Source organism: Trichomycterus rosablanca, chromosome 9, assembly GCF_030014385.1.
Source record: "Trichomycterus rosablanca isolate fTriRos1 chromosome 9, fTriRos1.hap1, whole genome shotgun sequence".
Taxonomy (NCBI): domain Eukaryota; kingdom Metazoa; phylum Chordata; class Actinopteri; order Siluriformes; family Trichomycteridae; genus Trichomycterus; species Trichomycterus rosablanca.
Window position 1 is genome coordinate 37672101 of NC_085996.1, and position 25246 is coordinate 37697346.

At 40.4% G+C, this 25246-nt stretch overlaps 1 protein-coding gene across 1 annotated transcript; it reads left to right on the forward strand.

Moving 5' to 3' along the window:
• Positions 1 to 5741: 5741 nt before the first annotated feature.
• dll4 (delta-like 4 (Drosophila)) lies at positions 5742 to 25127 on the forward strand. The gene is made up of 11 exons (XM_063001452.1): positions 5742 to 5795; positions 6079 to 6336; positions 8204 to 8261; positions 8868 to 9131; positions 13897 to 13957; positions 18340 to 18470; positions 18651 to 18820; positions 18905 to 19124; positions 20192 to 20912; positions 23952 to 24060; positions 24205 to 25127. The coding sequence occupies exons 1-11, from the start codon at positions 5742 to 5744 to the stop codon at positions 24208 to 24210; spliced, it is 2052 nt and encodes a 683-aa protein (XP_062857522.1). The 3' UTR covers positions 24211 to 25127.
• Positions 25128 to 25246: the final 119 nt, after the last annotated feature.

The following is a 25246-nucleotide window of genomic DNA, read 5'->3' on the forward strand; positions in this document are numbered from 1 at the left end:
TGTTAGTGTGTGTTGTGCTGGTATGAGTGGATCAGACACAGCAGTGCTGCTGGAGTTTTTAAACACCTCACTGTCACTCCTGGACTGAGAATAGTCCACCAACCAAAATTATCCAGCCAACAGCGCCCTGTGGGCAGCGTCCTGTGACCACTAATGAAGGTTTAGAAGATGACCGACTCAAACAGCAGCAATAGATGAGCAATCGTCTCTGACTTTACATCTACAAGGTGGACCAACTAGGTAGGAGTGTCTAATTGAGTGGACAGTGAGTGGACATGGTATTTATAAACTCCAGCAGCACTGCTGTGTCTGATCCACTCATACCAGCACAACACACACTAACACACCACCACCATGTTAGTGTCACTGCAGTGCTGAGAATGCTCCACCACCTAAATAATACCTGCTCTGTAATGGTCCTGTGGGGGTCCTGACCATTGAAGAACAGGGTGACAGCAGGTTAAAAAAGTAGAACTACAAAGTGCTTCTTCATGGTAAGTGAAGCTGATAAAATGGACAGTGAGTGTAGAAACAAGGAGGTGGTTATAATGTTATGGCTGATCAGTGTATTACATATCTCATCTGATAATAAGTTTTTTTTTATATTACAAACTACATTTGTTATTCTTGTTATTTATTTAATTACATAGTGTTGTACAATAATACTTGTGTACTTTAATACTTAAGACCATTAAACAGTCCTATGCTGGTTTAAGATCATTATCTTAGCATGATGATCACAATAAAATTATTCTTAAAAAATAATAGAATTAATTAATTAATGTATTTATTTATTTATTAATAATTTTTTTAATTATATGTCATCATAATATATTTATATGCATTATATATTATACAAGATGGGAAGTAGTCACAAAGTTGTTTTTAATAGCATCATTAACTATCATACACAGAGAGAGAGAGAGAGAGAGAGAGAGAGAGAGAGAGAGAGAGAGAGAGAGAGAGAGAGAGAGATTAGAGATATATGCATTTTATATATAGCATTTTCATCAAAAGGCAGGATCCCCCCAAACACAGCCAATTACGTTTTACGAGTCCCAGGCCTTAGAGTAGTGATTATGACACAGTAAGGGAACGAGGGGGTGTTGAAGGGAGTTCGGGGGAAACTTAAAGAGCTGTGGGGGGAATGGGGGGTAACGTTGGTGCAAGGATCCATCAATGAAGGAAGAAGGGAACGATGATAATATATAACGGCAGTCAGTTAGGAGTTGGGAGGAGTTTCAGCCGTGTTCTTTTCTCCCAAACCTTAGTAATTTCATAGTTCGATTTGTATAGATGCCCGGATGGCCAGTGGTGGGCTAGCATGATAAACCACTGCACCCTCTGAGCGCCTGTAAGTTTTATAAAGATGGAAAAGGGTACAAGAACATTGATTAGATAGTAAACATAAGCCGAAACACAGTGGCAGCATCACACAAGCCACAAAAAAAGTATACTAAGGAGCAGCTGCCAACCCTAAACGATGCCAAACCCACAGTTCACTATTTACACAGTCCTGCACTGAACAACAGGCAGGTGAGAGCATCTCTGTGAAAGAATGGTTCCAGCATGACAAAGACTGACAGGTGAAAAGCACACAGGAGTTTTAAAAGAAGAAGAAGAGAGTGAGAACCATCACCTGTCCAAGTATTTCACCTGACCTGAATCCTATAGAACATCTGCACAACATCTCCAACAATAAAGAGCAGAATATTTCTCCACAGATTTTTGTTACATCAGTATCATCAATGCCAAAGAGACTCGCAGCTGCCAACTACAACAGAGGTGGGCGTACAAAATATAAACAAACAAATAAAACCCAGTAAAAAGGGGTGTACTAACGACTTTTATTGCAGTTCTTTACAATCTATGAGCTCTTCATTACAGTTTAACCAGTACAATCCTGTGTGTTTAATAAAATTATTTTCTTTAATGATTCCATTACAAGTATTTATATTTAGAAACATTTTAGTGACGTTGAACAGGAGTGTATATGTACACATTTTACTTATATACTGCTATTAATTGCTTTTATACATAGATACTGCTTATATACTGCCTTTATACATATATGATGCTTTTTTGCATAGATACTGCTTATATACTGCTTTTATGCATAATGCTTATGCATTGCCTTTATACATATACAGTGCTGGCCAAAAGTATTGGCACCCCTGCAATTCTGTCAGATAATACTCAATTTCTTCCAGAAAATGATTGCAATCACAAATGCTTTGGTATTAATATCTTCATTTATTTTGCTTGCAATGAAAAAACACAAAAGAGAATGAAAAAAAAGTCAAATCAATTATCATTTTACACAAAACTCCAAAAATGGGCCGGACAAAAGTATTGGCACCCTCAGCCTAATACTTGGTAGCACAACCTTTAGACAAAATAACTGCGAACAACCGCTTCCGGTAACCATCAATGAGTGTCTTACAATGCCCTGCTGGAATTTTAGACCATTCTTCTTTGGCAAACTGCTCCAGGTCCCTGAGATTTGAAGGGTGCCTTCTCCAAACTGCCATTTTGAGATCTCTCCACAGGTGTTCTATGGGATTCAGGTCTGGACTCATTGCTGGCCACTTTAGAAGTCTCCAGTCTCCAGTCTTCTAGTGCTTTTTGAAGTGTGTTTTGGGTCATTGTCCTGCTGGAAGACCCATGACCTCTGAGAGAGACCCAGCTTTCTCACGCTGGGCCCTACATTATGCTGCAAAATTTGTTGGTAGTCTTCAGACTTCATAATGCCATGCACACGGTCAAGCAGTCCAGTGCCAGAGGCAGCAAAGCAACCCCAAAACATCAGGGAACCTCCGCCATGTTTGACTGTAGGGACCGTGTTCTTTCTTTGAAGGCCTTGTTTTTTTTCCTGTAAACTCTATGTTGATGCCTTTTCCCAAAAAGCTCTACTTTTGTCTCATCTGACCAGAGAACATTCTTCCAAAATGTTTTTGGCTTTCTCAGGTAAGTTTTGGCAAACTCCAGCCTGGCTTTTTTATGTCTCTGGGTCAGAAGTGGGGTCTTCCTGGGTATCCTACCATAGAGTCCCTTTTCATTCAGACGCCGACGGATAGTACGGGTTGACACTGTTGTACCCTCGGACTGCAGGGCAGCTTGAACTTGTTTGGATGTTAGTCGAGGTTCTTTATCCACCATCCGCACAATCTTTCGTTGAAATCTCTCGTCAATTTTTCTTTTCCGTCCACATCTAGGGAGGTTAGCCACAGTGCCATGGGCTTTAAACTTCTTGATGACACTGCGCACGGTAGACACAGGAACATTCAGGTCTTTGGAGATGGACTTGTAGCCTTGAGATTGCCCATGCTTCCTCACAATTTTGCTTCTCAAGTCCTCAGACAGTTCTTTGGTCTTCTTTCTTTTCTCCATGCTCAATGTGGTACACACAAGGACACAGGACAGAGGTTGAGTCAACTTTAATCCATTTTAACTGGCTGCAAGTGTGATTTAGTTATTGCCACCACCTGTTATGTGCCACAGGTAAGTAACAGGTGCTGTTAATTACACAAATTAGAGAAGCATCACATGATTTTTCAAAGGGTGCCAATACTTTTGTCCACCCCCTTTTTTATGTTTGGTGTGGAATTATATCCAATTTGGCTTTTTGACAATTCTTTTTGTGGTTTTCCATTGAAGACAAATTAAATGAACATTTTAATATCAAAGCATTTGTAATTGCAATCATTTTCTGCAAGAAATTGAGTATTATTTGACAGAATTGCAGGGGTGCCAATACTTTTGGCCAGCACTGTATATATTGATTATATACTGCTTTTTTACATAGATAATGCTTATTTTAGTGACGTTGAACAGGGGTGTATATACAGTACACAGTTTACATATATACTGATGTTCATTTCTTTTATACATAGATACTGTTTATATACTGTTTTTACACATGGATACTGCTTTTTATACATAGATACTGCTTATATACTGCCTTATAATGCTTTTTTTGCATTGATACTGCTTATATACTGCTTTTATTTATAGATAATGCGTATATACAATACTGCTTTTACAGATAATTCTTATTTTAGTTACGTTAAACAGGGGTGTATATACGTATACACAGTTTACATATATACTGATATTCACTGCTTTTATACATAGATACTGCTTATATACTGTTTTTATACATAGATACTGCTTATATACTGTTTTTATACATAGATACTGCTTATATACTGTTTTTATACATGGATACTGCTTTTATACATAGATACTGCTTATATACTGCCTTTATACATAGATAATGCTTATCCACTGCCTTTATACATATACTGTATATGTTGATTATATACTGCTTTTATACATAGATAATGCTTATATACTGCCTTTTTACACAGATAATGCTTATATTAGTGACGTTGAACAGGGGTGCATATATATACACAGTTTACATACATATATACTGCTTATTTATTACTTTTATACATAGATACTGCTTTTTTGCAAAGATAATGCTTATATACTGCCTTCATACATAGGTAATGCTTATATACTGTTTTTATACATACACAGTACTTATTACATAGATACTGCTTTACTTTACATAGATACTGCTTTTATGCTACTTTTATACATAGATAATGCTTATATAACACCTTTATACTGCTTTTATACATATATAATGCTTATATACTGCTTTTATACATATATAATGCTTATATACTGCTTAACGCTTATATACTGCTTTAAACATGTATACTGCCTTTCATAATTGTGTAGTTAAAGATTTCAAATAAAGAAAGTATGCACATGCATAAAAATAACTGTTTGTGAATGACTGTTAGTTAAACATTATTTATTTTCTTTTTTTCTTTTTTATTTATCCTAATTTGAGTTGCAGGCCGGTCAGAAATACTGGGTGCAAGGAACACATCCTGGACCAGGCACAGGGAGCACATCCTTGAGACTTGGGAGTAATTTAGTGCAGCCAGTTCACCTCCTGCATGCGTCTGGGAGCTGGGAGGACCAAACAGACACTGGAAAAACATACAAACTCTGCACAGACAGTAACCAGAGGGAGGATAGAACCCAGGACCTGAAGAACCATGTGGATAATGTGAATACTTTGCACCCACTATAGGAACAGCACATTTAAGTGTACATTAATGTTGCATGATCTTAACATGTGAAACATTAAGCCTGTTGGATTGATTGCAGGACGCTGTTTGGGATGAAGTGTGGACACGGTTGTGGATTTGATTGTAGATGCTAGGGGTGGGGACAGTATCGAGTGGGTGTGGCCACACTGACGGACAGTTGATGGAACGAGCGCGCAGTATAAATACTCGCTAGGGGAGCGTTGAGACTTTATTCAGGACTTAAAGACAAAAGCGTTAAGACGCTCGGTTACACCAAAGCGCACAATAACAACACCGATAACTGAGCCTAACTGACAAATACATTGCACACCTATAGCGAAGCAACAGCCCGTTTTGTGGAATAATGAAGGTGCAAGGACAAGACGGATAATTAGACTGGATACTGATCTGCGCGTCACCTACACCTTTCTGGATAACCTGGAAATTTGAACGCGACCTTTGCGCACGGACGAGCGGCGAGGACGCGCACGGGAATATACCTGCTTCTTCTTGTACTTGGTGGTGTATACTTGTTTATTGAAGCCTTGCACTTTGGAATAGGAGCATATTTTTTTGGAGATATAACCCGCGGGTGACCCGGCTGCCCCGTGAGCACTGGGAACATAAAGGATGGCAGCTTGGTTCACTTTAATCATTGCATGTCTCAGCGCGCAACTAACGCAGGTAAACACGACAGCGCACACTCATAGCTGGGTTCATTTAAGTGCATTAAAATACTTTTACCATATTTTAAGAAGAAGTGCTTCTGTTTATCTGAATTTATCATTGTGTTATGTAGAAATGTATTCTACCACCCAGACTTGAACCGTTATGCATACAGCCTTGCAGCGCACCATTCCAGCCTAACGCAGTGATCCTTAAACTCTGCATTAGTCAGTAGATCTTATGCATGTCTTATTTACTTTCTATATAGTCTGATGCATGCTATCATGTCTTTTCCTTCTAGATTTTGGGATCAGGACTTTTCGAACTCGACCTGCACGAGTTTAAAAACCTTAAAGGTCTGCTGGCGAACGGCGCACCGTGCAGACCGGACTGTCGGACTTTTTTTCGAGTTTGCCTTAAAAACTACCAGGTGCCCGTGTCACCCGGGGACTGTATATTTGGCAGTGCTGTCACTCCTGTACTGGGCTCCAACTCATTCAGGATGGCAGGAAGCCCTCTCAGCACACCTATCCGACTCCCCTTCAACTTTGGATGGCCGGTAAGCGCAATAGATTCTAGGGAATATATAAATCATGCGCGCAGATAAACAGTTTGCGCAGGGAAAGGAGCTGATTTGTATTATATTATACAATTATAACATGTACAGGGTTAGAAGATAAATTTATTTTCACATTGATTAAATAGATCCCACCAATACTAGTGCCACTTTTGAGTTGGCAACGAGTAATGTGTTATTCATTTGGAAATGATGTGCACTTTGGAATCAGGTCAACCAACATTTTACGTACATAGTCACTGATGATCTGTGTGTAAGTCCAGCTGTGTTTAATTCCAGTTTAAAGCGTTAGACACTGGTGATATTGGTCTGTTATTGTGTAGTGCATCATTTTCACATTCTCTTTTAGTTCCCAGCTACTTGAGACATACATTTTATTCATTTCATGCATTTTGTACACAGTTTAATCTTGGAAGTGCAATGAAGCATTTTCAGTGCATTGTAATTCTGCCAGCTAAGCAGCTGTACTGATTAACTTGTGGCCATCAGTTTATTATTAATTATTAATACAATTATACACATATATTACACCAGTAAAGTTGCTTTTTAGTTTACTTACTTATGACTATTAGTGTATGTAAGTCACTTTATGATGTTTCGTGCAGCCCAGTATGTTAACAATTCAAAATAAAGTATAAAATACAGCAGACTAAGGTGGGAAAATGCAATAACACTTTCTCACATTCTAAAGTATTGTTTCCTTAAGTCTGTTCATCAATCAAAAACAATGCATTGAATTATTTACCTAATTAAAATGTGTACAACATTTCCACATATAAAATATAGGTACTTGCTCCTGTAACTTCATTCATGTGGAAAAAGTGTTTTTAGTGACAGCAGGTTTACACCCTATAGGCACTATAAACAAAATATGTTCTAAAATACTTCATCATAGTTGAGAATGTTAATTCAAGATGACCTTAGCTGACTGCATTGCATGTATTACTCATTTGGTAGTTTAGTAGTTATAAGTATTAGCAGTTTGATGATTGTGAAACTGCACCATTCACAAAGCAGTGTCAACAGTCTCAGACTTAACAATAACAATCTGATTGGATTTATGTACAAAGAGTTGAATTTCATGTTCTAGGCACAGTAGGTTAAAATGCTGCATAAAAGTTATTTGATTTAAACATGTACACCATTTTACTAAACTAAACTAAGTCCAGGATGAATTCTGGTAAATTCAGCTACACTAAATACAAAAGAAACTGCCAAATTAAATTGTTTTTAGAGTTTTACATTAATGCATTTGAAATTTGGCCAGCTTGAACTTTAAATTTTATGTGAAAATGATCTACACGTTTCACTAAAATAAAGAAAAACTAACTTGTTTATAGTTTATATTTGATATACAACTGTATATCTTAAACATCATTTATTTTAATAAAATACTTAATTCATTACAGTGGACAGCAGTGTTTTTGCAAGTTAATGCATTACATACGTTAGTTTACTTTATTAACCTTAAATTAAAGTACACAATGTTAGCAGCGCCAAACACGTCTGACCTGAGTTAACACCATCCACTGTACTTACATAAACATGTTTATTTACTGTGTATTGTAGAGTTTTGCATTGAATTTACTTGATTCTAATGTGTGCGTGTTTTAAAATGAACAATTTACTGTACTTACCTACAAATGTTGTAGCCACAATCGAAGACGTTGTTTTTATATATAAAGCAAGTTCTTCAATTCTGTATGAGGATTTTTTAACTCATATGTGATAATGATGTGAATTAACGAATGCAATTCAGTAAAATTGACCTTTTTATTCTGTTCATTTATTTAGATTTAGTTACCAGCACTGTAATATAATAGAATATATTGTTTATTATTTTTCCTAGGGATCATTTTCTTTAATTATTGAGGCCTGGTATTCATCTCTTGAGGATCCAGCTCTAGGTGAGTGAACCTTTGAGCCACTGGAGGGCGACACTTGTGTATACACTATTGTATTGTGTAATACAGTGGATTTGCATTTTATTTATTTCTTTATTTACTCATTTATTTATTTATTTTGGGAAAGGAAAGTTTGAATGTAGTAATACCTAACTAATTTCATACGGCAAGGCTTATGTTCAGCAGTGTTTTCTCCTGTTTTGTAAATCACGTTTGCCGTGGAACTGCGCTTTCCTCTGGCTTCAAAACACCTTCACATTCTCATAGTCGAACACAATTGGACTTCCTTTAGTTTATTTTTGGCGTGGGAAAGCGCAGGGGGCTTTGGTGAGAATACTCAGTGCTTGCCAAAACCATCCAACTGGACTTTCCTGTATTTTACACCTTTCTGTGTCCCGCCCTTTGGAATGGGATAATAGCATGGGAATGTTTTCATTCGACCTGAAGGAAAAGGAAATTCACTTTACGCTATATGTACCCTTTAAATCAAAGTTGATTAAACATTCCTACAATTCTGTATAATCATTGTACCATTACTAAAGTCTGTTTCATATTTATATAAATAATTTATTAGCCGTGACTGATGTGCCTTTTATTTTTCTGTTCCAGACTCAAACAACCCCGACTTACAGATTAGCTCTTTTGCCATCCAAAGACAGTTGGAAGTAGGGGCTGCGTGGACTCAGGATGTTCAAAGCGGGCAGCAGACAGAGCTAAGGTATTCTTACCGGTTCACCTGCAATGAAAATTACTACGGCGACAGTTGTTCCAAAAAATGCAAGCCCAGGGACGACCGATTTGGCCACTACACCTGCAACCCAGACGGGCAGTTATCCTGTCTCCCTGGCTGGAAGGGGGAATACTGCGAAGAACGTAAGCAATCAGAGATCACCATCCACTGGATTTTAGGAGGTTCAGAGTTTGCTTTAGTACATCACCTTGCTTTCTCAGGTGCACATGGGGCCCCTTTTGCTTTTACAGCTCACTGTAACCGTTTCTGGCCTGAGAACTGACTGTTAAATGAATTAGGAGTCGTTATTTTACATATCAGACTATTTTATGTCCAGGCTGCCTAGCGCTAGAAATCTACCACCTTGCGAAGTTTAATTCGAACCAGAAGCTCGCGCACTTGAGCCTGTAAATTAAAACCTTCAGTGGCATCTAAATATTAAAGCCAGGTGGGTTCAAAGTAAGCTTTGAAGGGTGGTAAATCTACAGAAATAAGGTTGCACATTTATGATCTATAGTGATGCCGTTTGTGGGGGCTAACGCCCTCCTGAACTGGGTCTCACGCTTGCAAATGTCAAGTCACATGACTTTCTTCTATATGGAAGAAAGGTTTTGAAATTTAAGACATTAATTTAGACATTACTATTAGATTTGTGTATGATGTATGTGCTTGGTGCTTAGACTGTTTTGATTGTCTCTACATTTATTATCATCCATACAACGTTCCTTTGTTTTTGGGACAAATTTATGAAGTTTAATATTGAGCTATGTTTAAAAGCCTAGTGTTTTAATTTTACTACTTTATTTTAATTGTTTGTGCTTGCTAGTTTGGTCATTTTGGACAAGCGTGCATCGTTTTTATATCATTATTTATTCGTTTTAAGTAATACACACTATTATTTTTGTTTGGGCAGTTGTAGCCTAGTGGTTAAGGTACTGGACTAGTAATCGAAAGGTCACTCAATTAAGCCCCATCACTGCCAGGTTGCCACTGCTGGGCCCTTGAACAAGGCCCTAACCTTTAATTGCTTAAACAATATACAGTACTGTAAGTCGCTTTGGATAAATACCGAAAATGTAAACATTGTGCTTGTGTCACTTTTTAGCACGGCGGTTGTAGTAGGTCAGCAATACACACTACTCCGTTCCAAACTGTAAACAATTCCCATGAGCTAATGATATGAAGGGTTTCGAATGTCGAGATTAGGCTTAAGGACGTGCTTCATTCGTATGCGAGTGCTTGGTAATTTAATCCCAGATGAGCACACGCTGCCTCGGTCGTGCCATTATTATCTGTGCTGTGCTGCCCTGTTGTTGTTGTATACAGCCATATACAACAGTAATACGAGCTCCCTTACAAGTAATATTAATATGGTGCTAGTAGTAATGTAGGTGCCACAGAAACATGGGTCCTGAGGTTTAATCCCCACCTTCAGTTACTGTCTGTGAGGATTTTTGCATGTGGTTACTGTATCTGCTTGTGTTTCACCGAGCTACTCCAGTTTCTAATGGTATACAAGGCACAGTATTCCAATTACTTACAGGGCTGTGTGTGTTAATAGACATGCAGTAATCATTGAAGCAACCGTTTAACTTCTACTAAGACTACTAGAAGAAATGGCCACATCAGTCACATTTACCTACTTAAATACCAGTGTATTAATGGTAGAACCAAATTTTTAATGGTATACACTTTTTTAATCGCTACACGGAATCTAGGCACATTTTCTAACGTTGTATTTTCAAGTTTCAAAGTGTAATTGTCACATACAGGTCATACATGATATAACTAGCAGTGAAATGCTTTTTCGACTGCCCAGACACATTAATACCAAATAACAAAGAGAGAAGGAACACGTAAAGTACAAAATAGAAATAGGTCCTGGGTTCCATCCCCAGGTGGTGCGGTCCGGGTCCTTTCTGTGTGGAGTTTGTATGTTCTCCCCGTGTCTGTGTGGGTTTCCTCCGACAGTCCAAAGACGTGCAAGTGAGGTGAATTGGAGATACAAAATGACTGTAATCTTAAACTGATGAATCTTGTGTAACCAGTAACTACCAAAGTGTAAAAGATGACGTTAAAATCTTAATAAATAAATAAGATTAAAATGTAAAAATCTGAGACAGACAGCATGCTTGTATAAATGTATACAGCATTTGGCAACAGTGATTAATTACATTAATTGAATCCGGGTGCATTTGAAAAGGGGATCTGGCAACTGTGCCAGGAACTGTAGGTCAATCTGGCAACCCCACAGCTTTCTCCATTAGTCCGAGTAGTCATTAGTGTTAATACTATTATCCGGAGCTGCATGCAGTTGGCTTTGCCAAATGTGCCAAGTTGGATCTTGTTTCTCTGGTTTCGGTTGCCGTTATGCACGAGTGCGCACTGTGTGGTCGGGGCATCTTCAGTGTGACCCGTCCATCTGAAACTAAACTGTAGGGGTGGAAGTTGGGCTTTTAAATTTATTTATTTATTAGGATTTTAACATCATGTTTTACACACTTTGGTTACAAATTTAATGTCAAACACACTGTTGGACAATTTTGTATCTCCAATTCACCTCACTTGCAGTCTTTGGACTGTGGGAGGAAACCGGAGCACCCGGAGGAAACCCACACAGACACGGGGAGAACATGCAAACTCCACACAGAAAGGACCCGGACCGCCCCACCTGGGAATCGAACCCAAGTGCTGTGAGGCGACAGTGCTACCCACTGAGTCACGATAAGCAATGACACCGTTGCACCTTTTTTGTGTGTGTGTGTGTTTGTGTGTGTGTGCTCGCGCCCGAGCGCGTGCTTGGTAATTTAATCCCTGCGAGCACGCGCCGCTGTAATCGGGCGGTTATTATCCGGCACACGCCGCTCCGCTGTTGTTGTTCGTTGCCCATTGTCGCCGTGCAGCGCGGCAGCTGCAAAATTACAGCCTGAACAACAATGGTGACAGCTGTCCGGTTATTGAGATGGAGCATCTGTTCTGGCCTAAAAAGCAGCCGTTCGAACCGCTCAAATCTCAATGTCACACAGAGGCCACAACCGCACACGACCGGGCAACAACCTGCACCCTTATGCTACACCTGCACCCTTATGCTACACCTGCACCCAGCACCAAGCCTGTTCCACAGGTTCGGTTACGTTTACATTTGGCGGACGCTTTTATCCAAAGCGACTTACAGTACTGTAACAGTATACAGTCTAAGTCATTGAGGGTTAAGGGCCTTGCTCTGGGGCCCAACAGTGACAAGCTGGCAGTGGTGGGGATTGAACCAGTGACCTTTTGATTACTAGTCCAGTACCTTAACCTCTAGAGACACCATACTGAGGACAGACTTAAATAAGCACCCTATAACTACTATAAAATAGAGTAAAATGAACTAGAAGTTGTTGTATATACTTTACAGTTACAAATGTTCTCAGTTTTTAATATTTAAAGCTTACAAATAAGTAAATTTAGGGCTTGCCACATCAGATTTGATTAGATTTTGGCTGAATCCCCTTCCTGACATGACCTCCGCCCCCTATTTTTGGACTGCTACTGAGAGAATACTGGCCATGCACCTCCCAATGACTAGGCTGTTTTAACTACGCACACATTCGAACCCCAAATCCCTGGATCTCAGCGTACTTTACCACTGCGTCACCCAAGCACGAGTAAATTAAATATAAAAATATTTAAGTAATAAAATGTAAAGACTAAAAATCTAGAAACATGGTAATAAAAATATAAAGAGTATTTAGTCTTGAAACATAAACACAACATAAATGTTGCTAGAAAAAATATAGCAATATATAGCAGTAAATACACTAAACATGTACATATTTGTATATAAGCTTCTGATTACTAGTGCAGTACCTTACCTGTTGAGCTCACACTGTACATCATGTATATGGTTGCATATACTGTATATATTTATAAATATATATTAATTAGTAGGTTTTACAATTTATTTCACAAGCTGGCAAATAAATTTAAATGTATTGTTAATTACTTTAAATAATTACTAATTATTTATATAATGGAATACGTGTGCTATCATATACTTATGATACTTATATTTCATTGCCGGATTCACATGCATGTGAACTATTGAACTTATATGCATTTACAGTTTTGGCATTTAGCAGACGCTTACAGTGTTGTGACAGTATACTGTCTAAGCTATTGAGGGTTAAGGACCTTGTTTAAGGGCCCAACAGTGGCAAACTGGCAGTTGTGGGGCTTAAACCAGCAACCTTTTAGTTACTAGTCCAGTACCTTAACCGTTAGGCTACAACTGACGTATGCAAACTTATATATGTTGTTGTTTGCTGGAGGTCATAAAGTACATAAAGGGCAGTTGTAGCCCAGCAGTTAAGGTACTGGACTAGTAATCCAAAGGTCGCTGGTTCAAGCCCCACGACTGCCAGGTTGCCACTCTTGGGCCCTTGACCCTCAGTTGCTTAGATAATATACTATCACAGTACTGTAAGTCGCTTTGGATAAAAGTGTCTGCTAAATGCCGAAAATGTAAGTAAAGTATACGACACTGTTTTAAACAATGTAGTTTAGATTTACTGTTACAGGTTTAAACGATATTTAAAATAAGCAGTAATTATTGGCTGTTCTTTATAAAAATGTGAATGTAGTATCGTATTATAATCAGTTACGACTGACTGAGTGGAGCAAACAACCATCAGCTTAAATGTAAAACTTTGACAGGCTTAGTGTTGTATGTGTGCACACTGTTACATAAGTAAACTGCTTAATGCTTAATTCACCAAAAAAGTGAAAGAATGACTTTAGAATGACCCACATGTCTGTGTAGATCATTAGACAGGGTTGATTAAATCCTCACTTTATACAAAACTAGTTACTCTTCTATATAAAAGACTAATGTTACTTATAGCCATTTCTGTTTTCTTCCTGCAGCAATCTGTCTTAGTGGATGTAGTGAAGCCAGTGGCAATTGCTCCAAGCCTGGAGAGTGCATGTAAGTACTGCTCGAATATCCTTGTGTTATGTCAACACACCAAACAAGCCACACAACAACCAATCAGCTTCTTTTAACCTGTGGCCTATGGCATATAAAAACATTACCTCTTCTGTAGTACAGGCCTATTATTGCTGTAAATTAACAGATAATCCTTGCATATACGCAGCCAATGTGACTTTCTGATGGCTTTTTGATGTCCTCTGTTTTTGCATATTTGTCACAAATGGGTTTAAATCCTTTTACAAGGCAACATTTGTTTTATTCAACTGGTGACCGAGCATCAAAATGCCTCTTATAGCTAAAGCTCAGGCTTTAACATGACTATGGATGAATTCTGTCTGACTTTTCTATGCAGAATTGCTTTTATTTAGCCACAATTAAAGGTCCTGCCTCAGAATCCCAATGCATCTTAAGTTTTGGATTTAACATTAAGTTTTAGATTGTTAAGATCACAGATTGACGGAGATTCAACAGAGCATAATGTATGATGCTTACGATAATAGCAATTTGCACAAACCCTAAATCAGCAAATCAATTACTAATTAAACTTTGATAATCAGTTGATTAAATAACTAGGGATGTATAGACTTTCCACAATTTTTCACATATACAGTGTATCACAAAAGTGAGTACACCCCTCACATTTCTGCAGATATTTAAGTATATCTTTTCATGGGACAACACTGACAAAATGACACTTTGACACAATGAAAAGTAGTCTGTGTGCAGCTTATATAACAGTGTAAATTTATTCTTCCCTCAAAATAACTCAATATACAGCCATTAATGTCTAAACCACCGGCAACAAAAGTGAGTACACCCCTAAGAGACTACACCCCTAAATGTCCAAATTGAGCACTGCTTGTCATTTTCCCTCCAAAATGTCATGTGATTTGTTAGTGTTACTAGGTCTCAGGTGTGCATAGGGAGCAGGTGTGTTCAATTTAGTAGTACAGCTCTCACACTCTCTCATACTGGTCACTGAAAGTTCCAACATGGCACCTCATGGCAAAGAACTCTCTGAGGATCTTAAAAGACAAATTGTTGCGCTACATGAAGATGGCCAAGGCTACAAGAAGATTGCCAACACCCTGAAACCGAGCTGCAGCACAGTGGCCAAGATCATCCAGCGTTTTAAAAGAGCAGGGTCCACTCAGAACAGACCTCGCGTTGGTCGTCCAAAGAAGCTGAGTGCACGTGCTCAGCGTCACATCCAACTGCTGTCTTTGAAAGATAGGCGCAGGAGTGCTGTCAGCATTGCTGCAGAGATTGAAAAGGTGGGGGGTCAGCCTGTCAGTGCTCAGACCATACGCCGCACACTACATCAAATTGGTCTGCATGGCTGTCACCCCAGAAGGAAGCCTCTTCTGAAGTCTCTACACAAGAAAGCCCGCAAACAGTTTGCTGAAGACATGTCAACAAAGGACATGGATTACTGGAACCATGTCCTATGGTCTGATGAGACCAAGATTAATTTGTTTGGTTCAGATGGTCTCAAGCATGTGTGGCGGCAATCAGGTGAGGAGTACAAAGATAAGTGTGTCATGCCTACAGTCAAGCATGGTGGTGGGAATGCCATGGTCTGGGGCTGCATGAGTGCAGCAGGTGTTGGGGAGTTACATTTCATTGAGGGACACATGAACTCCAATATGTACTGTGAGATACTGAAGCAGAGCATGATCCCCTCCCTCCGGAAACTGGGTCGCAGGGCAGTGTTCCAGCATGATAATGACCCCAAACACACCTCTAAGACGACCACTGCTTTATTGAAGAGGCTGAGGGTAAAGGTGATGGACTGGCCAAGCATGTCTCCAGACCTAAACCCAATAGAACATCTTTGGGGCATCCTCAAGCGGAAGGTGGAGGAGCGCAAAGTCTCGAATATCCGCCAGCTCCGTGATGTCGTCATGGAGGAGTGGAAAAGCATTCCAGTGGCAACCTGTGAAGCTCTGGTAAACTCCATGCCCAGGAAAGTTAAGGCAGTTCTGGGAAATAATGGTGGCCACACAAAATATTGACACTTTAGGAACTTTCACTAAGGGGTGTACTCACTTTTGTTGCCGGTGGTTTAGACATTAATGGCTGTATATTGAGTTATTTTGAGGGAAGAATAAATTTACACTGTTATATAAGCTGCACACAGACTACTTTTCATTGTGTCAAAGTGTCATTTTGTCAGTGTTGTCCCATGAAAAGATATACTTAAATATCTGCAGAAATGTGAGGGGTGTACTCACTTTTGTGATACACTGTATATAACACTCATGGATGGATGGCCAAAAATCGAATAAAAATAAGACAGAATGTATTTGTTGCTGTGACTGAGCGGTTGTAGTAGGCCAGCAATAGATACTACTCCGTTCCAAACTGTAAACAATTCCCATGAGCTAACGATATGAAAGGTTTCGAATGTCGAGATTAGGGTTAAGGACGTGCTTCATCATCAAGCGTGTGCTTGGTAATTTAATCCCAGATGAGCACACGCTGCCACGGTCGTGCCATTGTTATCTGTGCTGTGCTGCACCGTTGTTGTTGCACTTAGTTTCACTCTGAATTTACAACTTACCAGCTTTAGGCCACAATAATACGAGGTCTTGGAAAGAATATTAATATGGTGCTAGTAGTAATGTAGGGTCCTGTGGTTTAATCCCCACCTTCAGTTACTGTCTGTGAGGATTTTTGCATGTTGTTACTGTATCTGCTTGTGTTTCGTCCAGCTACTCCAGTTTCCAATGGTATACGAGATATAGTAAAATATACGTATAACACATAACAATTATAAAAATATATATAACAAGTGAAGTAAAGAGTGCAGTATAGAAGAGTGTCATGTAAGATTGATACACTCACATGTCTCTAGTTTGACCCTGAGATATGACGTGTGTGTAGAAGTATGAGGTAAATTGGAAGTGTGTAGTGTTAAGTGTTACTCAGTGAGCCGGTCCTGTTAGTGTCTCAGCACACAATGTCCTGGCACAGCAAGGAAGTATTGTACAGTGTGATCGGTGTCTGTACCGCCCCTTGTTACAGAGGGGCTGAATGGACTCTCCGCTGTCTGACCAGAATGTCGTAGAGCGGGTGTGTTGTGTCCTTCTTGACCCCACCACCTCAAACCAACACGGACAAGCCCGCTATGTTTTATAAATACTGCATTTTAGCGTACTGTACACTAACACAGACCGGAGAGAAAGTAAGAGGCATGAAGTATGCGATACGAAAGAGGTGGCATGCCCAAAACCAGCGCATGGCCCAGAGTTCTCCTGAACTTTTAACAAAATGTAAATATTTCTAAAACACTTTTGTATATATAGTATGTATGGTAGAAAATGATAAAATAGATTATTAGTACATATGTGTCATATACCTACCTATGAATAACTTATTGTCTACAGATGCACTTGGTCAAATTGGCACAAAAAATTATATTTATTTACTTATGGAAAACCCACAAACATCCAAATCAACAAATCTGGTTGGACGAATAGTTTCAGTTGGTGTTAAATTGCTTTTTAGTCTCAGTAAATAGAATTACTGTTAGAAAAGTTCTTTGTGATTTTATTCAAAAACTAAAACAAAGGCCGCTCAGGCATGGGATCTCGAATACATCGTATGAAATCTCAGCTTTTGCCATCCGCCACATGAACGACGATTGGCCTGTTGTTCATATAAGGATGGGGTATTAAGCCGGATAGGGACTCATTGTGACTGATGCACTACGACCTCTGCTGGCTAATTGATGGTGCCTGCACAGAGGTGGGGAAAGAGTGCGAATCAGGGTGTGTCTCTCCGTACACAAGGCTGATTCGCATATATGCACCAGCCTAGTGTGGGTGACAAAATGCATACTGCTGCTTCCCACATGTCAGAGGGGCGTGGGTTAGCTTCATTCTTCTCAAATCAGAGCGGGGGTCGGCATAAGTGGAGAGGACGCGTGACGCAATCGGGCAATTGGACGCGCTAAAAAGTCGGGGAGAAATGCATAAACAAAATATAATACATATACAAGTTAGGAAGTAGGATACAGCAGTATGTACAGTCAGTTTAGTGGAGAAGTGTGCAAGGTGTGATGCTTTATTACATATAGACAGGCGTATGTATAAGTGTGCAAATGAGAGTTTGTGCATAGACATAGAGGTAGTAATAGAGGATCTTAGAAGTGGAGGCTCCCGGTTTCCATATAACTGTGTATAATCTATATGTATTATGTACAGTATGTATTATTATGGTCACCAAGCTTATGCCATATCTTTGAATCACCGCTTCATTAACATAATTCAAGCATAATTATAACTTAATCGATGCAGTTGAGTTTATAATACACATCAACACATATTAAAATGACCCATGTGCTGATTTTTTTTCTTTTCTTTGCATTGCAGCTGCAGAGAAGGCTGGCAGGGAACTTTCTGCACTGAGTGTAAGAAACACCCAGTGTGTAAGCATGGCACATGCCAACAACCCTGGCAGTGCAACTGTAAGGAAGGCTGGGGTGGACTCTTCTGCGATCAAGGTGAGACTTACAATCATCTTAATTCAAAAAGTGGACCATTTGAGAGTTGATTGAACATAGTTTTTCATTAAACTATAAGAAAAATATACATTTAGATATATATCTAAAGACAAATGCTACCAGCAGTTTTTAGATAGAATTTTTGGTGATTTAAGTGCTATCATCCACATATGACACTAGATCTGAACTTCTGCACCCACCACAAGCCCTGTATGAACGGAGCCACATGCACGAACACAGGCCAGGGAAGCTACACGTGCACGTGCAGGCCTGGATTTACTGGAACTAACTGTGAACTGGAGGTGCGGCACTGCGACAGTAACCCGTGCAGGAACAGAGGCCATTGTACGGTAAGTCCGCTGTCAGCTGTGTTTGTTTAAGATTTTAAAAGCTAGAAAGCTCCTCTAAGTGCCTGTATTGTGTGTTTTTATCAGGAGCTGGACAATAGCTATAGCTGCACCTGCCTGCCGGGCTTTGAGGGCACGCACTGCGAAAACAGCCTGCTCACCTGCGCCGATATGCCCTGCTTTCAAGGAGGCAAGTGCCACGAGAGGGATAATGGTCGCAGCTACTCCTGCGACTGCCCGAGAGGTTACACCGGCCTGAACTGCGAGAAGAAGGTGGACAAGTGCACGACTCTGCCGTGTGCCAATGGTACGTCTACATACCTTTGATATTGTTTTTTATTTTAAAGCTATATAAAGAAACCACTTCTTTTAATGAGGATGCTACAAATGTTCAACAATTTCAACACATTTTTCTAACCTGAGAAAAGAATGAAGAATGTAAAAATTTCATTAGAATTAAAGTCTATTTGCAATTTTAAGTCTATAAACGAGGGTAGTTTAAAATGTGACACAATCAGTCTAAAACTGGAACACTCGACTGCAGTTCTATTTAAAACCTTCAGCAGACACTTTTATCTGAAGCAACTAACATTTACATTCTTGGCTTTTATCAGACGCTTTCATCCAAAGCGACTTACAGTTGTGACAGAAAACAGTCAAAGCAATTGAGGTTTAAGGGCCTTGCTCAAGGGCCCAACAGTGGCAGTGATAAGGCTTGAACCAGCAACCCTCTGATTACCAGTCCAGTACCTTGACAGAAATATAACAGGGAATCCAAGCAATTAATCAAACTCATAACTCAGATTATTTAGACGCACTACTTAGACAGAGATTACGCCAAATTACGTCGCCACAGTTTTAGCTTACTAAGCTATCACAGTTAGCCTCAGGCCGTTCAAACCAATGGGCTGGGGCAGCACGACCCGCTAGCACGCCAGCTAACGTCTCCCTCCGTGTACCGAAAACAGTTCAACTGTCTCTGACGAGCCCGAATTTGCAAATAAATGACACTTGTAAAAGAACTCAGTTGGTTGCTCCGCATTGGTCCAACATATTTGTAATTTTTTGCGAGAAAAGTCGTGTCGCACTGAATGCTGGGGTTGCCTTCAGTGCAGAGGCGTTGGACGCTTCCTCAGATTATCACTCAGAATTAAGGCACCTCAGTAGGAGCATTTTAAGTAATCTAAAAATTTAGACACGCCCTCTTCTCGGATGTGTAGGATTTTTCTAAAGGAAAATAATGTGTGAAACTATTTGTTTATGGTATCCACACATATAGTGGAGCTTGAGTACATAGATTAAATCCAGTGTCACCTGTATTGTTTGTGTGAGCTTACTGATGTGTAATTAAATACCTGTTTTGCTTCTGTTCAGGTGGTTCGTGTGTGGTCCTGTCCGGTGTGCGTACATGCAGCTGTAGACCGGGCTTCACTGGCCAGCGCTGTGAGATCAACATCAACAACTGCGCCTCGAACCCCTGCGCTAACGGCGGCACCTGCCACAACCGTGCCAACGACTACACCTGTTCCTGCGCTCTTGGCTACGGAGGTCGAAACTGCGAGCTCTTCGCCGCCCCTTGCTTCTCGGTCAACCTGTGCCTGAACGGCGGCTCGTGCTCCAGCGACGGCCCTCCGACGTGTCTGTGTCCGAGCGGCTTCACCGGGCCCCGGTGCGAGTATTTTGCCGTCACGTTGCCCGTTCTGCCAGGCGCCAAGGCTCAGGAAGGGTTTCAGTGGGCGGCTATTTCGCTCGGTGTGGGTCTGGTGGCTCTGCTCATCCTCCTGTGCATGCTGGGAATCGTTCTGCGCCACGTCCACAGGCAGGCCCGCGCCGAAAGGACTCACGCCGAGGCCATGAACAACCGGTCGGATACGCAGAGAGACAATCTGATACCCACCTCGCAGCTCAAAAACAACAATAAGAAAGTGGAGCTGGAGGTGGACTGTGATCCGGAGAAGTCGAATTATATACACAAGAACTACCATTTGGACTACATAGCGCCGAAAGAGTTTAAAGAGAGCAAGTCGCAAGAGGATAAAAGTCTAAAGTACGAAAAGTGTTTAGAAGACAAAATACAGCTGAGTAAAATGTACAGGTGAGATTCATTCACGTTATTATGTTTATATTTATATTAAATAATCACAGCAGCAAGCAACTTGTAGGCAGGCGTCAAATAAAAGAAAACATACATTCATTCATAGAAGTAAAAATGCCATTGGGGTATTTTCCTGGCATGGTTAAGGTCCTCTTTTCCTCTTATAGATAGGAAGGGGTCAGCATAAAACAAATTAAAGACGCATGAAGAAACTTGGCACAAGAGCTTATTTAATGGTTTAAGTGTGAACATGATGGAAATCATATTTAATGGCCTTGACAGTAACCAGATCTCAACCTAATATTATTGGATCATTTAAAAGGATGCTGTTTCTTCCAGCCAGTACAGTTTTCACATTGAACCACAGGTTTTATGGTTGTTTTCATTTCATTTGTCACCTTGCTCTGTTCTGAGTTTTTAATAGCATGACTTTTTGTAAACATGTAAATCCATTAAGACTGGATTGAATGTAATGAATGGGCAAAACGTGAAAAATTTCACACTTTTTTCCCTGTCCTAAAAAAATTTAAAAAGGTGGTATTTAGTAAAATTTCCATAGTATCACTTCAGTAGTATCACTACCTACAAACTCATGCCGTTTAAGAGAGGAATGCTGGCGCCCAGGTGGCACAGCGGGATATTCCGCTGACGCACCAGCACCGAGTTTCTGAACTCCCGGGTTCGAGGCTCGGTGTTGCCACCGGTCGGCTGGGCAACATCTGGCGGGCATAATTGGCAGTTCCTGCAGCAGATACAAATTGGCCACCATATCTGCAGGGTGGGGACCGGACTATATGTGGGTGGGTGGGTGGGTGGGTGGGTCACATACGCTGTGTAAGGACCCTGATTGGCAGAAGAGACGGCTGTACACGTGTAAAGAAGGCGTGGGCAGCGGCGTGCTCTCCTTGGATGAAAATCTGGAGAGAAAAAAAGAGAGAGGAATACTGAAAAACATCACGTTTAATCCCAAAACCTGATCAACTTTATGTGTTTTATAAAAGGCAAGACATGAAATCAGACTGTAAAAGTTAAACTGATTTACTAGCCAATGAGAACAGAGCTGTAGAGCACAAGGTGTCATTTAAAAAGATGCTTCTTATACTATTTAATATAGTCACCGTGGTCACTTTTCGGCTCTATAGTCACTTTTGTTTTCTCGAATATACGGGTCGCACCATTGGATCTGATCTTGCATTTCCCAACACAACCCTCCTACTTTTATCCAGGCTTGGGATCTGCACCCCCACCCCGACATTAGCCAATCATGTCCATGCAGCACGGCTGAGATTCAAATCCTGGATCCCCAGATGTCAGCAGTAGTGGGCTAGTGTGTTTTATCTTGAGCGCTGCCTGGCTCTATAGGCTCTATAAAATGCTATTTGTTGAACATCCAGTTCGACAAATAGCTAACTGTAACACAAAAGCCACCAGTTCTTAGAGTATTATGGGAACCCTTATGACTTACCCGTATGTTTGCCCAGCAGAAACTTTTATTCATATGAGCAAGTTTTTGTAGTGGTTGTGGCTGGCAGAAATGCATCATCGATGTGATTCTGATGTGAAAGCTCTAAGTATTGAGTAATACAGATGCTGGACCGATACTGACCACCTCACAGTGACCAATCTGACACACTGCAAGCAATTACAACATAAAGAATGCACGTTTCTGTGGATGATAATATCATGTCTATATCACACATGTTCACAACATATATGTTAGTGGATGAGATGGAAAATACATCCTTGGTCAAATGTCATGTTGTGTTTGAATATGAAATGAAACCTAAGATATACACCGATCAGCCATAACATTAAAACCACCTCCTTGTTTCAGCTCCACTTACCATATAGAAGCACTTTGTAGTTCTACAATTACTGACAGTAGTCCATCTGTTTCTCTGCATGCTTTGTTAGCCGCCTTTCATGCCTTTCAATGGTCAGGACCCCCACAGGACCACCACAGAGCAGGTATTATTTAGGTGATGGATCATTCTCAGCACAGCAGTGACACTGACATGGTGGTGGTGTGTTAGTGTGTGTTGTGCTGGTATGAGTGGATCAGACACAGCAGCGCTGCTGGAGTTTTTAAACACCTCACTGTCACTGCTGGACTGAGAATAGTCCACCAACCAAAAATATCCAGCCAACAGCGCCCCATGGGCAGCGTCCTGTGAACACTGATGAAGGTCTAGAAGATGACCGACTCAAACAGCAGCAATAGATGAGCGATCGTCTCTGACTTTACATCTACAAGATGGACCAACTAGGTAGGAGTGTCTAATAGAGTGGACAGTGAGTGGACACGGTATTTAAAAACTCCAGCAGCGCTGCTGTGCTGAGAATGATCCACCACCCAAATAATACCTGCTCTGTGGTGGTCCTGTGGGGGTCCTGACCATTGAAGAACAGGGTGAAAGCAGCTTAAAAAATTATGTAGAGAAACAGATGGACTACAGTCAGTAATTGTAGAACTACAAAGTGCTTCTATATGGTAAGTGGAGCTGATAAAATGGACAGTAAGTGTAGAAACAAAGAGGTGGTTTTAATGTTATGGCTGATCAGTGTATACTTTAGAGAGAACAAATGTTAATACATTTAAATTTCACATGTTAATAAGCAAAATATTACATGCTAAATTCAGTAAGTAAACAGTAATGGTGCTTTTAGACATGCAAAAGTTTGTTTTCTAGGTTAATTCTGTGGTTATTTATTTAGAAACTCTGGGGTGAAACTCTGGGGTGACCAGATAAGCCAACTTTATTTATTACCAGATTAATCTTATGTGTAACACTGGTCTTAACACTGGTGGTTTAGGTCCTTATCAGTCGTGTATACGTGGGGTCGACAGGTATACCAGCACCCCATGAAGAAATAAAGATGGTATTAAACTTGTCTCCTATAATTTATGTGAAAAAGCTCAGATTTGATCAAGAGTCGCTCTGACCTCGTCTCTTTCCCCCCCTGTGTTTCTAACATTTCCAGCGCAGTGGGCGCTCGCTTTTACTTTACGTTAACGCCGAATGTGATTTGTGTGTGCAGTGAAAAGCCGGAGTGTAGGATATCAACGATATGCTCCCCGCGGGACTCCTTGTACCAGTCTGTGTTTGTAATAGCAGAGGAGAGAAGTGAATGCGTCATAGCGACTGAGGTGAGGAGGGCACAGGGACGCCCCTAATTCCTTAATTCTTCCATATGGCTCGTTTCCATGTCATCGTTCTGACTGTATTTATGTATTTAACGTGACGCACGGTCTAAAGCATGTTCTCGTCTCTCGACGCTCTTGTTTCTCCAGGTATAAAGCTCGGGAAGACGTAGGAACGCACGTTCGGGGAGGGGAACGCGAAATCAAAGCAGAGTTTTCTGGATTGTTTACAAAAAACTAAAGACTCAAGGCGTTTTTGTGACGTCCACTGCTGCTCTGAGAAACTTGAGGAACCGAGAAGAGGACGAGCCTGCTCGCTGAACTGTTGACGGAGTGTGTACAAACGTGTACAGTGCTAGAGCGCTTTATTCGGACCCCTTCCTCTACGGTATGGTTTTCCTCTCACAAAGGAAAAACAGACCTACTCTGTACTGACTGCGAGGAAAAATGTTTTTGGCAGAGTAAAGTGCCCCCCACACGGAGCGAACGCGCTCTTGCGATCTCTCTCACTATTTTGTGATAATCACGAACACGTCATCTGCCAACCAATCACTAGAAGGTGCCAGGGACTTCCAAACCTTCAGCCAGCATTGCCAGCTATGCAATAACAGAAAATGGGGGGGAACAATCGGAGCCCATCTCAACCCGCCCTAATTCTGTTTCGAAACACTGAATGCCAGACAAAAAAATACAACGTTTATATAAAACGACTCAGTGCTAAGATTGTATGCAGCCCGAATTCACAGAAAAGCCTTAAACGTGGGATAGGATGCTGATTTCGTGCCCTGGGACGTCTCAGATTGTTTCAAACGAATAAAAGAAAGCTGCAATCAACAGGAACCAGCAGGATTGAGGGGAATCACAGCCCATGTGTAGCCTACCAGAACAGAAAAGGACTGAAAACTAAAGAAAGAAAAAGGAAAAGAGACTGGACACCACTGACTGCCTATAATGAGACCAATAATGTCATGTTTTTAAAAAAGTGATTATTTCCAGAGTTAATTTAATTATGACACACTGCTCTTTATAAGTTTTATACTATTATTTTGTATATAATGCATATTTATAAGAACCAAACTTCTGAAGAATAAAAATTGTTAATTCCTTCAGTATTTGTTTTTAGTGCTTACTTTACGGTGGATGTTTTAATAATTCAGAATTTATTTATTTAAAATAGAAAAACTGTACTACT

Excerpts from the sequence above, each read along its gene's own strand:
- dll4 (XM_063001452.1), top strand. The coding sequence starts at position 5,742 with ATGGCAGCTTGGTTCACTTTAATCATTGCATGTCTCAGCGCGCAACTA. Across the intron at positions 8,262-8,867 it reads TCTTGAGGATCCAGCTCTAG|ACTCAAACAACCCCGACTTA; the intron begins GTGAGTGAACCT and ends TTTCTGTTCCAG. Across the intron at positions 18,821-18,904 it reads GGAACAGAGGCCATTGTACG|GAGCTGGACAATAGCTATAG; the intron begins GTAAGTCCGCTG and ends TGTTTTTATCAG.